At 37.1% G+C, this 14,171-nt stretch overlaps 2 protein-coding genes across 2 annotated transcripts in view; one reads left to right on the top strand and one right to left on the bottom strand.

Moving 5' to 3' along the window:
- Positions 1–3,781, bottom strand: part of pigk (phosphatidylinositol glycan anchor biosynthesis, class K) — a 37,772-nt gene extending 33,991 nt beyond the window's left edge. Inside the window, exons 1-5 of the mRNA XM_042497803.1 lie at positions 3,678–3,781; positions 3,438–3,491; positions 3,273–3,364; positions 2,128–2,263; positions 60–171 (exon numbers count right to left, since the gene is read on the bottom strand). Coding sequence (XP_042353737.1) covers positions 60–171; positions 2,128–2,263; positions 3,273–3,364; positions 3,438–3,491; positions 3,678–3,743 — 460 coding nt within the window. The 5' untranslated portion in view covers positions 3,744–3,781. The remainder of the gene's footprint in view (positions 1–59; positions 172–2,127; positions 2,264–3,272; positions 3,365–3,437; positions 3,492–3,677) is intronic.
- A 4,269-nt stretch (positions 3,782–8,050) lies between these two features.
- The window catches only part of ak5 (adenylate kinase 5), a 90,367-nt gene continuing 84,246 nt past the window's right edge, over positions 8,051–14,171 (top strand). Inside the window, exons 1-2 of the mRNA XM_042496988.1 lie at positions 8,051–8,375; positions 11,689–11,875. Coding sequence (XP_042352922.1) covers positions 8,316–8,375; positions 11,689–11,875 — 247 coding nt within the window. The 5' untranslated portion in view covers positions 8,051–8,315. The remainder of the gene's footprint in view (positions 8,376–11,688; positions 11,876–14,171) is intronic.

Genomic DNA, 14,171 nt, shown 5'->3' on the forward strand with positions numbered 1-14,171 from the left:
CTCGCTCTAATTGAAGAGTGTCAGTGGTGTATGTGAGTGTGGATTTGTCCTTTAATTACCTGTCAGGTATATGAGGATGTTGCTGCGGTCATCAGAGAGGAGGCGCTTTGAGCGAGGAGTGCTGGGCGGCAGCCTGCCGGTCAAAACACGCAGGAAGTTCTCCACCGTCACCTAAAACAAGCACAGAATACAGATTTTCATAAATGTTTTCATAAATGCAATGATTAATCTATTAAACTATTAGCTGTCAACTCTTACATTAATTGTTAACTAATTTGATGATCACTTTATAGTATTTTTTAAGAGGAAAAAGCTTTTTAAATTTGAATATTTGAGGGGTATTTTCAACTCCTCTATGGCAGTAAAGTAAATATTTCTGGGTTGTGGACAAAATGAGACATTTGAGGCACCATGTTGGGCTTCGGGAAACAATGATCAACCTTTTTTCACCTTTTCTGACATTTTATAAACCAAACAACTCAATTAATCAAGAAAATAATCAACAGATGAATCCATAATAGAATAATTGTTAATCGCAGCCCTGACTGAAATTCTTGTAATTCAGTACACAGCGGTTTAATCAAACAGCCACCACACTAGCCGTCATTATTTCCAATCGGAAGTCACGTAGGCGTGACAGCTTTTTCGAATTGGCTGAAATACTATCTCGTGCGAGCATAATAACTGTGTTGGAAATTGACGTTTTCCATTAGATGTATTTTATATTTGCAAATTCACTTTGTGCAGTTTGAGGGTTGGAAACCCGCCTGGACTGTAACCAAAAAAGAAAGAAAACTTATGACCAATGAAAACACATTTCACAAACCTGAGCTCTGCCTCAGTGGGGTCAGCATGAGGTAACCACTAATCTTTTAATTAAACCGTGAAAATCAATTTCTCATTGTATTCTTTTCTTCTTTGTCCCCCTCTCAATCTTTATCAGCCTTTTTTGCACCTGATTAACATTTGACAGCAAACATGGATCAGCATTGCAGTGTTTATTCATATTTAAAAGACCAGCACAAAGGAGAGTAAATAATCAAAAACAAACAGTGTTTAAGAGTGGATACGGCACTGAGGCTGTGCCTCGGCGTAACAAACAAAACACTTGGGATCTCCTCTATTTGAGAATTCAGATGATATCAAGTCATTTCCTGCTAAACAGACAGAGCAAACACTGGACAAACTGTGTTGAGCACAGCACTCTCCAATTCTCTACTACACCTTTAAACATCTGCCTACAAAGTGATATCGTACTCTGTTTTTAGAAAACAGGTGAAACGTTGGATGGGACACCATCAGTGCTGCACAACTGGCAACATATACGGGTCACCCATGTCAGCTAAAACTATCATGTCCACACACCCCTTTACCGATGTCTTTTCCATTAAAATGAAAACAGACAACTTAGCATTAAAAAGTAAATGTTGACAGCACAATGTAATGGCTGTGGAATAATGACACCACTGACATTTAGATTCCCTACAAGCCTCGCTTCCACTACGTAATTCAGTCTGCCACCAGGTACGATCCCCCAGGACAATGAAGGCTCGATTAACAGCACAAAGACAGAAAAGAGCACTTTCGATTTTCCTGATAGCTATCGGCAGCTATCCCCAGTTACCAAAGAGTATCAGTGTGTGTTATTTGCAGTTAATATCATCTGTACAACTGAAGTGACTGTGGGAAACAAAATTTAGTATGTCCTGTGTTGTTGCTAGGCTCTGATTAAAAATAAAATGATGCGTTTGTCCACTTGCAAAGACTTGGAGGGGAAAAGTTGTCTGTTTCCACTTGAAATGGGCACATGATATACAAATGCACACACTGTAAACTGGAAAATTTTAACAGGGAATATGTTGGTTAAAGTCTAGCCATTGGGGTAAAAATCGATAATTTGTTGGCCCCTTCCATTTAAAAACGATTAAAAGAACCTTAAAATACTGGGAGCCAGTAAAGTAAAGCTATATTTGGGGTAATATGCTCTCTGATCCTTGTTTTGGCTAAATGTCAAGCAAGAAAATTCTTCATGACCATACAAACGCTGGTGCTAAAAAGATGCATTTTTCACTTATTTTTTACAGAATGAAGAGAGACAAACGGCGGTGTGTGTAAACGTGAACTGACCTCATATCCTCGGTAATCCACCTCCACGTCGTCACCGTACACATTCAGCTCCATGTTCTTGTGGCTGAACACTGTGGCGGGTTTGGGGTTTCTGTGGTTACAGGCCATGTCATCAGCCAGCATGAGAACTATGTGGCTGAGAAAAGAGAAAATGACATTCAAAATAATTAGAAAACAAGTAAAGGAACAAATGCTGCACTTGTATTGTCAAACAGATGATCAGTGCGACATTATGAGATGAAATACCATGAAAAGATTTAACAAAAATATGCAATCTTTCCTAAATGTATTCCATATGCATGAACAAAATGATCACAAAAAGGAAGATGAAAGTGGGCACAATGTGCCAAACAGTACACCCCTCTTTATTTGCTTGTTTTTATTTTGGATTCTCTAACTCTTCAATTGAGTTTACAATTACATTATATCTCCTTCTATGATGCGTTTGTTTTGCACAAAGTCTCTATGCTTCTAATGTTTAGTATAGAGCATTTAAAAATTGCCCTGAAATGTGCTATAACACCAAACTTGCCTATCTGTACCTCTTAATTAACCCTTCGAAACCAGAGCAACTTGATTTAATTTCTTTCAAAAACATAGGGAGAAGGTAACATCAGCTTAAAAAAGATATGGGCCACAGATTTGTTGGTTTTTTTTTTTTTTTTCAAAAAAGAAGGAAAAACGAAAAACATAACAAACCAAATGTTTAAGAAAATAACCTAATAAAATAAGCAAAAAGGGAAAACAGAAACAAAGAAAATCATCTAAAGTGCATATGATACATTTTTTTAATATCTGTTTTTTTAATATTTTTTCTAACATAATTTTAAATATGAAATTATTAAAATGATATATAGGTGTTTTCTTGATAATTTTTTCACCTTTTTATTAAGGCTAATACTAAGATAATTTTCTTGTCACCTTTTACTTTTTTTTTTTTTTTGCTAATTTTGGGACCTGTCTTACAAAGTTGGTCATTTCCCTCTTTTTACCATGTTTTTGAAAAAAATCAGACCAGTTTTTAAGGTCTCAAAGGGTCAAAAAAGGCAAGAAAGGTGATGTCAACCAGGTTTCAAAGGGTTTTATGACCACAAGGTAAATATCTACAGATGACACAATAAGGACAAACACTGTACCCCGGTTACCTGTCAGGGATGCCCAGCCTCTTGACACTCCTGTACACGGACAGAGTGTTGGCCACATGTCGGTAGTTGAACCAGAATCTGGATGTACACACCTATGTGATGATGCACACCATCAGTTAGCATGAACTCAAGCTAAATATGTCCTTTAAATGAATAAAAACTCACCAGTACAGCCCAGTTGTTAGTGTGACCGCTGCTAAAGAACTGCCCCGCGCTGTCCTAAGAAAGAAGTGGAGGAAAATTGATAAATTAATGTATTTTTTAATATCTAGTTTCGACTCCAGACTCACTGGCTAGCATGCTAGCACAGGAAGCTAACATTAACGGCGTTTCGGATAAAATTCAAAATGAAACGAGCGACTTTGCGCGATATTCATTGATGTGTACGAAAGAATAAACACTCACTTCGATATTTAAGCTGTTTGCTGATAAATAGGTGCAAAAAAGGCTCAATAAAGTGAGTATTTTCATCGTGCAGCACTGTCAGCTGTGCACATCCAGGAAGTGAAAACCGGTGGCTCCGCCCAGGGAGTACTTCCGGTTGAGGAGATTTCACAATAAAACCTTCAGTGGGTAGACCAAAATAACTTTTTTTTTTGTTGTTGTTTATTTGGTTTTGCTACACAAAAGTTATTATACAGTCACCTCTAATTAGGTAACTTCACAGAGTAATTTTTACATTTAAAGAGTTTTAAAACAACAACATAAAAACAAAAGATAAAAATAAAAATATAAGAAAAAAAATAAACATGGGTGTTATGAGTTTGAGATAAATGAATAGAAGTAAAAACAGAGGGTTGAATCATATTCAAACTGAAGAATTCTGAAGCCTATTTTAAAAGGTCATTATTTCCATTTCAAAAATTTCATGAATTATATCATACCAGTTCTCTACTGATGGGGCATCGGGCTGGAGCCATTTCCTTGTAATCGCTTTTCTGAACAGGTGTAACAAAACATCTACAATCTATCTAAAAAACATTCATTTTTAACTGGTAGGAAAAGGGCATGTGGAGGTCTCAGTGGGCTGCTCTGCCTCTGAGTCATATGCCAAGATGTGTCATGAGCTGGTACACCGTTTCTATGTACAGATGTCACTGACAAGTACTAAATATTAAGGGACTGTTCACTATTTAAGAGATGGGAGGGAGTGGTGCAAATCGGGGAAGGCATTTCATATAAGTTTTTAAACCATTTAAAACCAACAGCACTTTATTTGTGCAACAATTTGTTTAATTTCTTTCAAAAATATGAGAAATAAAAGGCAATAAGCAACTTGGTAAGAAATAATAACAAATACTGCAGAAAACCAAAATTATAATTCATTATTATATTTTTAGAAATATGTTACAGAATTATGAACATTTTTCCAAGTTTTTTGCTTGTTTGTTTTTGTTTATTTTCTTTTCTGCCAATTTCATGTGGGTTTTTTTCAACTTTTTACTATTTCTTTTGCTATTTTTGGGTCATGAAGTGCTATGAGTCTTGATCAGTTAGAGTCCTTTCGATTTCTTTTGAATAACAAAAATGTTAATTAAAATGCAAAATTGAACATAATTTATGAATGAAAGCCTTTTTTCTTGTGATCTGCAATTTCTTTGTAAAAAATGTGGAATAATATAACATTTTAATTGTTATAATTCACTTCATATTGGTGGATAAGTGCTGATGAGATTGCTGGGAGTGACTACTAGAAGAATGTGGTTATCATATGACGCAGCTTGTGAACTTTTCGTAACAAAAAAGGAGGGGATAGTCTTTTTTTCCCTTGTTGCTCACCATTTAGGGGTTGAATCATGTTTTATTTCTGCATGTTTCATTGTGGTTTTATGTTTTGTTTGGTGTTGCCTCTGGGTTTCTTGGTTTTGCATTATGTGGCATTTCTTTTTTAAGTAAAACACTTAAGGGGCTACACAAATGACTGCATGTTTAATTCAGCGAATCATTATTCGGTTTTATGAAGAAAAAAAAGCAGATTAGACATCAAGTGATGCTGACAGCTTCATATTTAAATGCCCTCTCCAGTTCATTGGTGAGGGTCTTCGTAATGAGAGGTGACATGTATATCACAGGCAGCAGATGTCAAAATGCATGTGATGTTATTGCTGAAGAAGCCTCTGGGAGCCCTGCAGTAAAAGGTGGAGCAATGAAAATGAAAAAAACAAACCCTTCAAGTAATTCTAATGTAACGTTGCACTGCAGCGAGCAGAAGGTCGGAAAAAATGCAACAAGTACCAGTTTTGACACACCAGCAGAGCGCCTTTACAGGTCTGGCATCCACTTCAATCCTCCAAACAACTCTTATTTCTGCTGTTTTTTGACCTGCAGCATCGTTCTCTTTCTCATCATAGTAATGCCCCCCTCATGCATCTTATTAGGAAATGAAAAAAAAGACAAGGGCAGCTCTCCAACAAAACAGTTCTTGTTGTATAAATCTAATCATTATTCCATTTTCAATCCATAAATTAGCATTTCCCTGTCAGGCTGTTTTGTCCTCAGCAGTGATTCATGGCCGCGCATGAAATGTTATTCAGATAGAGATCATAAATTTCTACACTGAAAAATGTGAGACTTTGGATGAAAGTTTTAAAAAACTGCATCAGCTTTTTACATGTTTTTTTTTATTTTTTCCCCCAAATGAAAAGTTTGAACAAACTAAGATTTTCAGGTACAGTTAAATAAAAAAATGTAAAAATCTAAATTAAGCCAATGCACATTTAAATAAATAAGTCATGATTTCTGCTTGAAACAATCCTTTCACTAATTCATATTTTTAGCTTGGCATGAGCCAAAATTTTATATAACTAGAAAGAAATATTTTGTATTATTGCAAAGATTTTTGTTTTACTTTTAGCAAAACTAAAGCCATTGCATTAACTGTGTTACATGTAATTGAGTTACTTTACTCCAAGTAAAAAATATAAAACTAAAAAAAAGTTGGTTGAAAATCTTCAATTGTCTGCACATGAAGTACAATTGTTGACATTTATTATTTAAACTATTGCATCAAAACTGACAAAATGTCCATTTCGAGTACACTCAACGATATCAAAAAGACATACAAGAATGTCCTTTTTAAAACTCACTTTTGTATCTATCAATTCAACAAAAGTACATTTTCGTTTAAAAAATAAAAGGCAAATAAGTATCTCTATGCACCAACAGCCATCACTGATAGTGTTTGTTGGATCTCTCAGTCCCTAAAGTTGTTCTCTGATATAACCAACAAGGAGACTTACAGTCAGCTGTCCAGTTGTCAAGCGGATTAGCGGCCTATAAGGATCAAATCCAGCAGGACAAACCAGCGGCCTATTCCTGTGTTGCCTAAAAAAGGGTTGATGCAGTGGAATTCAACTTTTGAACTGTTTGCTTACATGCATGACCCAAACTAAAGATATACGTCGTTATGCAACTGAAGTGGTGACCTGCAGGCAAACACATAGATCCAGCTATATTTAGCCGCACTGAAGGGTTTCATTGTTTTAGTTTGTCTGTGACTCCCGCAGGGAAATATTTGGGGTTGCCATCCTATGTTGCATTTATTTCTCAGGGAGGAGTTACCAAAACATGACCATTTGAAACTTGGGCAAATTGGCTTGATTTCTTTAAAAAAAAAAAAATACAATTAGAAAAAGGTAATGAGCAACCAAAGAAGAATTAGTAAAATAGTACAAGAAAATTACCTGAAAAAGGAAAGAAAAAAAAGGTGAAAAAAAAAGCAATCAAGATTTGGAAACTGTTTGAAAATTCTAATAACACAGCAACATAATTTTAAATACTTAATTATAACAGTTATAATTACAGTTTTCTCTAGCTTCCTAGCTTTTTTTTCTTTTAAAAAATCCCCTATATGTACTTATTCCTTGCAATTTGTGGAGCTTTTTTATACCAAGTTGCTTATTCCATTTTTTCTTCGTGTTTTTAAAAGAAATCACACTAATCTGCTCCAGGTTCACAGCTTAAAATACTTGTGAGGGAAATCTGAAAGCAGCACGAGAAAAGTAATGTCGCTCCAGGTTTAAAAGGGTTAAAAGGGAACCTCAACCATTAAAAAAAAATCAGTTATTCCCGTGGTCCAATACAGTCCAAATATATCGGTAAACATAAACAATTCTCCCAAATTCAAAACCTGAAGTCCAAAAGCTCACATTTGTGATGTCATTGGGTATAAAGTCTGACGATGGATTGGGAAAGATGTTGGAGAAAACACTGAGAGAAACCAGGCAATGTTCGGAGTATACGGTCCATTCTCGCTGTCAGGTGGCAGTTTCTGGGGTTGAAAAATGAAGCCAGTGTGAAAGTGCCAAAACTTCAGTTCCTCAAATGTCCACTTGAGGCTGTCTACAAAACAGAGACAGTCCCCATTGACCTCCACGTTAAAATGCCCAACTTTACAGCAGAAATAAACTGCAGTTTTGGTGGTCCAGATCTCTGGTTATATGTTAGTGGTTGTTATAGATTTAAACATAAATTAAAAAGGTAAAAGAAATAAAAAATAAAAAAGACAACATCACATAAAAATAAGAAGTTAAAAGAAGAAGTTAAAAGAAGTCACTGTTTCTGTGAGCCTTAAAGACATGCATGTTTCAAATATTTAGGCGGATGTCCCCTTGCGTGCCCCCCAAAATCTACACCAATGTCCACGTCTATCATTATTAGTCCGTTTTGTATCAATATCGCCACCAAGTTTCTGGGCTGACAGTAACCGTGCTTAATACGCCAAACAGAGGCGGCGCGTGCGTTATTTGGCACAGCGCGCAACCTCTGTGCCAACGTCAGGGCACACATGGTGCGTGCTGCTGGAAGCGGCGCGCGGTAGGAGGACGAGCCACGCACCCGCATCACCGAGGAGGAGGAAGGTGGCGCGGTGGCATCGCCTGCAGGAATCCAGTTGTAAAGTCCGCACGCGAGGCAAAATGCGCTGAGGGGAAACTGCGCGGAGCTCGGCTGTTCACCAGAGAGATTACCCGACGGCACGGACACATCTGAAGACGCAAAACACGCTCCGGACAAGTTGTGATTTCACAGGAAATCCGACTGGAAATGAATACCAACGATGCCAAGGAGTACCTCGCGCGGCGGGAGATACCTCAACTATTTGAGGTGAGAAATGGTGTGAGCTTCGTGGGGATGAGATGATTTGTCATTTTTAAAAACAAAGACTCATCGGTGAAGGAAGGCTAAGATCTCTGCGCGATAAGTACATCTCGTTACTGGTGATGGAGGTGCGAACACGCGCGTCTGTGAAAGCATTATTGATTAAAATAGTGATTTGAAAGAGAAACCCCACTGATTAATCTTTTAAAAACTACTAACTAAAACTGTTTATTTCGTAATATGTAATCACAGGAGTCAAACGGTAATTAAAGCAAACAGACTCCCGCCCTCTGCAAAATTTGACACGAATTCTTATAATTATTATATAATAATTAATTAAGATGTTCTTAGCTAAAAATAGCATTCAATTATGCTGAAAAATGAAAATGAGTAATGTGACTTGCAGAGAAAAACATATAATACATACAAATAATATTGCTAAATCAATATTAGCCACTTATTCATATATTACACCTTGTGTTCAGCCCTAAAGATTTAGAATATGTGCATTTGTCCCTCACCAGGGGCGTTTCCACAATTCAAAGACATCAGAGGCTTAGCCCAGATCTTCCAAGGGGGTCCAATGGGATCCTTCCCTCACATTTTTCTTTTCCATATTTCTTTTTATATTATTATTATTATTATTATTATTATTAATTTATATTATATTTCTCTTTTATTATGAATTGTGAGAAGAAAGAAATATTAGTATTTGTAATTCATGTTGATTGCAGAATACTAACTATCATTCAGGACATCATTTATTGATTGGAGTTGGAAAAATAGTTAAATGCATGTTTGTTTTTTCATTTAATCCATGTTTAACCAGGTAAGTCCCGTTGAGATCACTGAGCTCTTTTTTAATGGGAGACCTGGCCATGATTGCTGCATAAGAAAAGTTATGGACAACAACCACAAAAAAAAAAACATAGAAGATATACAGTAACATGTCAAAATATTGAAACATGCCTGACAAGTACCAACCAGTTCATCCACTGTTGTTCTTGTGAGCTTTAAAATCAGGCAGAGACCAGTTTTTGTGGTTTTATATCTTTTTGAAGGTTCACGCCCAAGTGAGGGAGCAGAGCACATAAAAGCTCTCCTCCCCAGCTCAGTCCATTCACCAGGAACAGACACCGAGACTCAATATTGAGATCTCAGACCGAAGCTACAATCAGATCTGTGTTCAGTCCACTGCAAATGTGAGAAGGGAATTTATGGCTTCATAAATGAGCAAGAACCAGTGACTGAGCCTTCGAAAGGTTAAAGATGGCCAACCAGCTCTGGAATAAATCATACAATGCTGAGTGAGAGCTTTAAAATTTCAAATAAATCTCATTGCGCTGTGATATGCAGAAACTAATATGTGAAAACAATGTGCAGATGCATTCATGTGCAACAGATTGCAATAATACAGAAACGCTAAAACTGGAGCAGCAACCAGAGAAAAAATTGTATTTATCTTAAAAGTGATGTAACGTAATGAAGTACATTTATTCAAGTAGAACAGATTATTAGATTCAGGTCCATTCTGAATAATAAGAAATATATAGCCTGTATATTTAGATGTGGGGCTGTTTATAAAACACTCAGGACTGAAGCCTGGGCCGCCTATAGGCCTAACGATGCCACTGCTGTCCTCCTCTCCTTTGCAAAATTTGAGATGAATTAATATTGTTACTATTATTATTATTAGTAGTAGTAGTAGTAGTAGTAGTAGTAGTAGTAGTAGTATATTCATTCAGATGGATATAATAACATAAATGTATACAATGAAAAATTTAAAAAACAAAATAAAGAAAAACATTAAAAATCCATAATATCGTTATTGCAGAAGAGAATTAGATCATATGGTACATAAAGAAGTATTAGCTATATGCTCATGTTCATCGGTAGATTTCAGGTGGGACACAGGGGACACGGCTTCCTTAATATTAAGAGCACATGAACGCCCCCACCCACCCACCCCGAGCCATGCATGTACATTTGCCCCCACCTGTAAAAATCTGAGAGTAGCAGAGGACTTTTATTTTGATAAAATTACACCTTAAATTGATGCAGAAAAAATGAACAGAATGCAAAAAAAATGGTGTTTAAAGCTGAAAATGTTATTGTATTGTATTGTTGTGTTATTGTATTGCAAAACCCATATATGTCCACCCAATGTTGAGCTGAGCCATGCATGTGCATTTATACCAAAAAAAAAAAAAAAAAGCATAGGGCTTCTGTTTTGATAAAATTACAGCAGTGTATGATTCTCAAAATTTACTGGCCGAGGATCTCCAAATACCATATGTAACACAGTTTACTGTAATGCAAAAAATAAATAAGTGTTTGAAGCTCAAAGATTTTTGGTAGAGGACCCCAAACCCCATGTGTGTCCCCTCAATGTTGACCCGTGGTAGTGGTAGTGATAGCTAGTGGCAGACAGACACAAAAATACTTTATGAGAAGGTGCAAAAACATGAAAAATTAATGAATTCTCTGTAGGAATATTATACCTAAAAAGGTAAAACAGGCTATAAACGCCAATAAAGATAAGTATGAAGTCTCTATTAAGCAGCATAGACAGAAGTATAATAATGAAGTATTGTTCATTTTCCTGAGGGGAAAGTAAATTGGCTCATCCTCTTAATTAGACTCAATCCCAACTGCAGTTCAGCTAATGTATGCAAGCAATCACTGCTTGTTTATTTACGGCCCGTTCAAATTACACTAAGCGGCAAAGTGACACATCATCATCATCATCATCATCACTGCACTGTAATTCTTACTGCTTTGAAAGTGTATTATTATCAATCAGCCAAATGAGTACATCTCATTGTTTTCAGTTTGGAGCAGCTTTGTGTTTTCAAGCTGCTGCTGGCGAAGGGAGTCGTGAGTGAGGAGGGTGGGGATGATGAAGGAGGAAGTCCCAGAGGAGGGCATTGTTTTAAATCGTTCAGGGTCGTCGGGGACAAATGTCACACAAACATACACTTGACTTGTGTTTTTTGGCGTGGAGTCCATTCTCACATTAATCACAGAGGTTGGCGTCCCTCCCCGACAATAATAACAGTCCAGCAAATAAACCCAGATGACCTGAGTCCAATTTCATGGGCTTCTGACAAAATTAGATGTTTTTTGTTTCCCCCACGGTGGAGCCAAAGCAAGGCAACCAAGATCTGCGCTTCAAAACTTCACCTCATTAAAACGTGAGCTGCTCTCCACCACCGCAGCACATCATAACAAAGATGTAGTGATGCCAGAACACACACATCCCCTCCCTCTTTACTTTCTCTCTGTACCTCATCACATCCGCCTCCATTGTTTTCTCCAGAGCCTGCTGACAGGTTTGATGTACTACCGGCCCGACGACCCCATCGACTACTTGGAGGGCTGTCTGAAGAAAGCCAGGGAGCTCGGAGGGCCAGACAAGGTGCGGTGGGATACCTTTGTAGGCCAGGAGAAGAAGTCACTTCCCCCTCTCAACGGTGGCCAGTCACGCAGGTCCCTCTTCAGAAATGGTGAGCGGTGGATGCTGGTTGTACAGTACAGAAAAACACATTAGAGCTGAAAGAATAAGGGAATGTTAAATTATTAATCAATTGACAGGAAATTCATCAACAATAATTTGGAGTTTTCTGGTTCACGACAAAAATAAAGTGGTTCACAGTGGGAATTTCTTTTGCACTTTTAGTATACATAAGGTAGAGTGCATAAAACAGCATCAAAATAGAGCTTGTTTATGCAAAAGTGCCACTGAAGATCCCCTGCAACACAGCTAAGCCCCTAATGTCCTAAAAACCTAAAAACCTCCGAAAATCCTAGAAATGTCCAAAAATTGTAGAAATTTCCTAGAATCCTAGAAATGTCCTAGAATCCTAGAAATGTACTGAAATTCTAGACACATCCTAAAATCCTGCAAACCTCCCCAAATCGTAGAAATGTCCTAAAAGCTAAGAAAAATCTTTAAATCAGAGCAATGTATCAACATCCAAAAAACATCCCTAGAATCCTAGAAATGTGCTAAAATCTTAGAAACGTCCTAAAATCCTAAAAACGCCCAAAATCCCACAAATGTTCTAAAATCTGAGAAACATCTTGAAATCCAAGAAGAATCTCTAGAATCCTAGAAACATCCTAAAATCCCAAACTGTCCAAAGATCTGAGAAATGTCCCAAAATCCTGGAAAAGTCCTAAAATCCAAGAAATGTCCTGAAATCAGATAAACGTCTTAAAATCTGAAAAATGTCCCTAGAATCCTCAAAGCATCCTAAAATTCAAGAAATGTCCTAAAACCCTAGAAATGTGCAGAAATCCTAGAAATGTCTTAAAATCTGAGAAATGTCTTGAAATTCGAGATGCATCTCTAGAATCCTAAAAACATCCTAAAATCCAAGAACTGTCCAAAGATCTGAGAAATGTCCTAAAATTCTGGAAACTTTCTAAAATCCTAGAAACTTCCCAAAATCCTAGAAATGTCCTGAAATCAGATAAAAGTCTTAAAATCCGAAAAATGTCCCTAGAATCCTCGAAACATCCTAAAATACAAGAAATGTCCTAAAATCCTAGAGAGAAACATGTATGCGGCTGCTGTGACTCTAAATATTAGCCTACACTTAAAATGATTTTGTTTTAGGTGCGACCAAACTGGGGCCACGCCGACTGACATCTACTGGTTGTAATATACTGTCTAAAAATAAATACCTTTTATAACCCCACTTATAAAAACTGAGTATCCCTTTAAATGTTAAGATTTCCTGATTTAGTTTGTTTTAAATGATAGATATGTAATTTCGCAAGAAGTTTAAGGGCATCGTTTATACAACATACAACATGTATTCCAGTATACTGGTTTTTTTTTTTGCACAACCTCTTTGCTGCTAAGAGCCAGCATATATATTTTTTGACTTCTTTCCAAGGATGCTGGCAGCAGAGCATCTTCCTCTCCTACACACTCATAATCACGTTTGAACAGGAGCGGATGTTGACATCTGTACTGTACCACTGTACCCTCATGAGCCCCGTTAACTCTTAGCTGTAGAAGACTTTTCGAGTGTGGGGAGATGGGAGGCTTTCTTTCTGCAGCTACAGTGTGAAGCACAGCTGCGTGCATCGACACTCTCAGATGGATGTTGTTTACAAAAAAGTGCCGGGAGCGTTTGCTGAGACACCAGCACGCCCACAAACACATCCCAAAGTTTAGATGCAACCACTGCTGCTGCCTCCAAATCTGTCAAACCAACGAAAACAGGACCCAGAGTGCAGATCTCAGCCGAGAACATGTGCTGCCTTCGCAGACCTGTTGCCCCGCAGTTAACCCTTTGATGCACATCTGTTTTTCTTCAGATACCTTTCTTGCTGCATTTAGACACCTTTCACAAGTATTTAAACCTTTGAAACCTGAGCAAAAAGGTTTAATTCTCTTCAAAAACATGGGAAAATTCAATGAGCAAATTGACGAGAAAATAGACTGAAATTTAATGTTTCAAAAAAGGATAGAGTTAGACAAATATTAGAAAATTATCACAAAAAATAGGGAAACTATATTTATGATCATTAGAATTATATATTCAAAGCACATTACAGAATACACGTTTTTAATTTTTAACACTTTTTTTCTGGGTAATCTTGTATGTTTTTTACTAATGTTTTGCTAATTCTTTGGTCATTCCTTGACAAGTTGCTCATTGGTTGCCCTCCTCCCATGTTTTTGAAAGAAATCAAGCCGATTTGCTCAGTTTTCAAAGGGTCAAAGAGAGATGTTGTTAATCATTTACATGCACAGGGACACAGGTCCGTTTATATAGATTCCAGCTG

The sequence above is a fragment of the Plectropomus leopardus genome, chromosome 12, assembly GCF_008729295.1.
Source record: "Plectropomus leopardus isolate mb chromosome 12, YSFRI_Pleo_2.0, whole genome shotgun sequence".
In the NCBI taxonomy this organism is placed as follows: Eukaryota; Metazoa; Chordata; class Actinopteri; order Perciformes; family Serranidae; genus Plectropomus; species Plectropomus leopardus.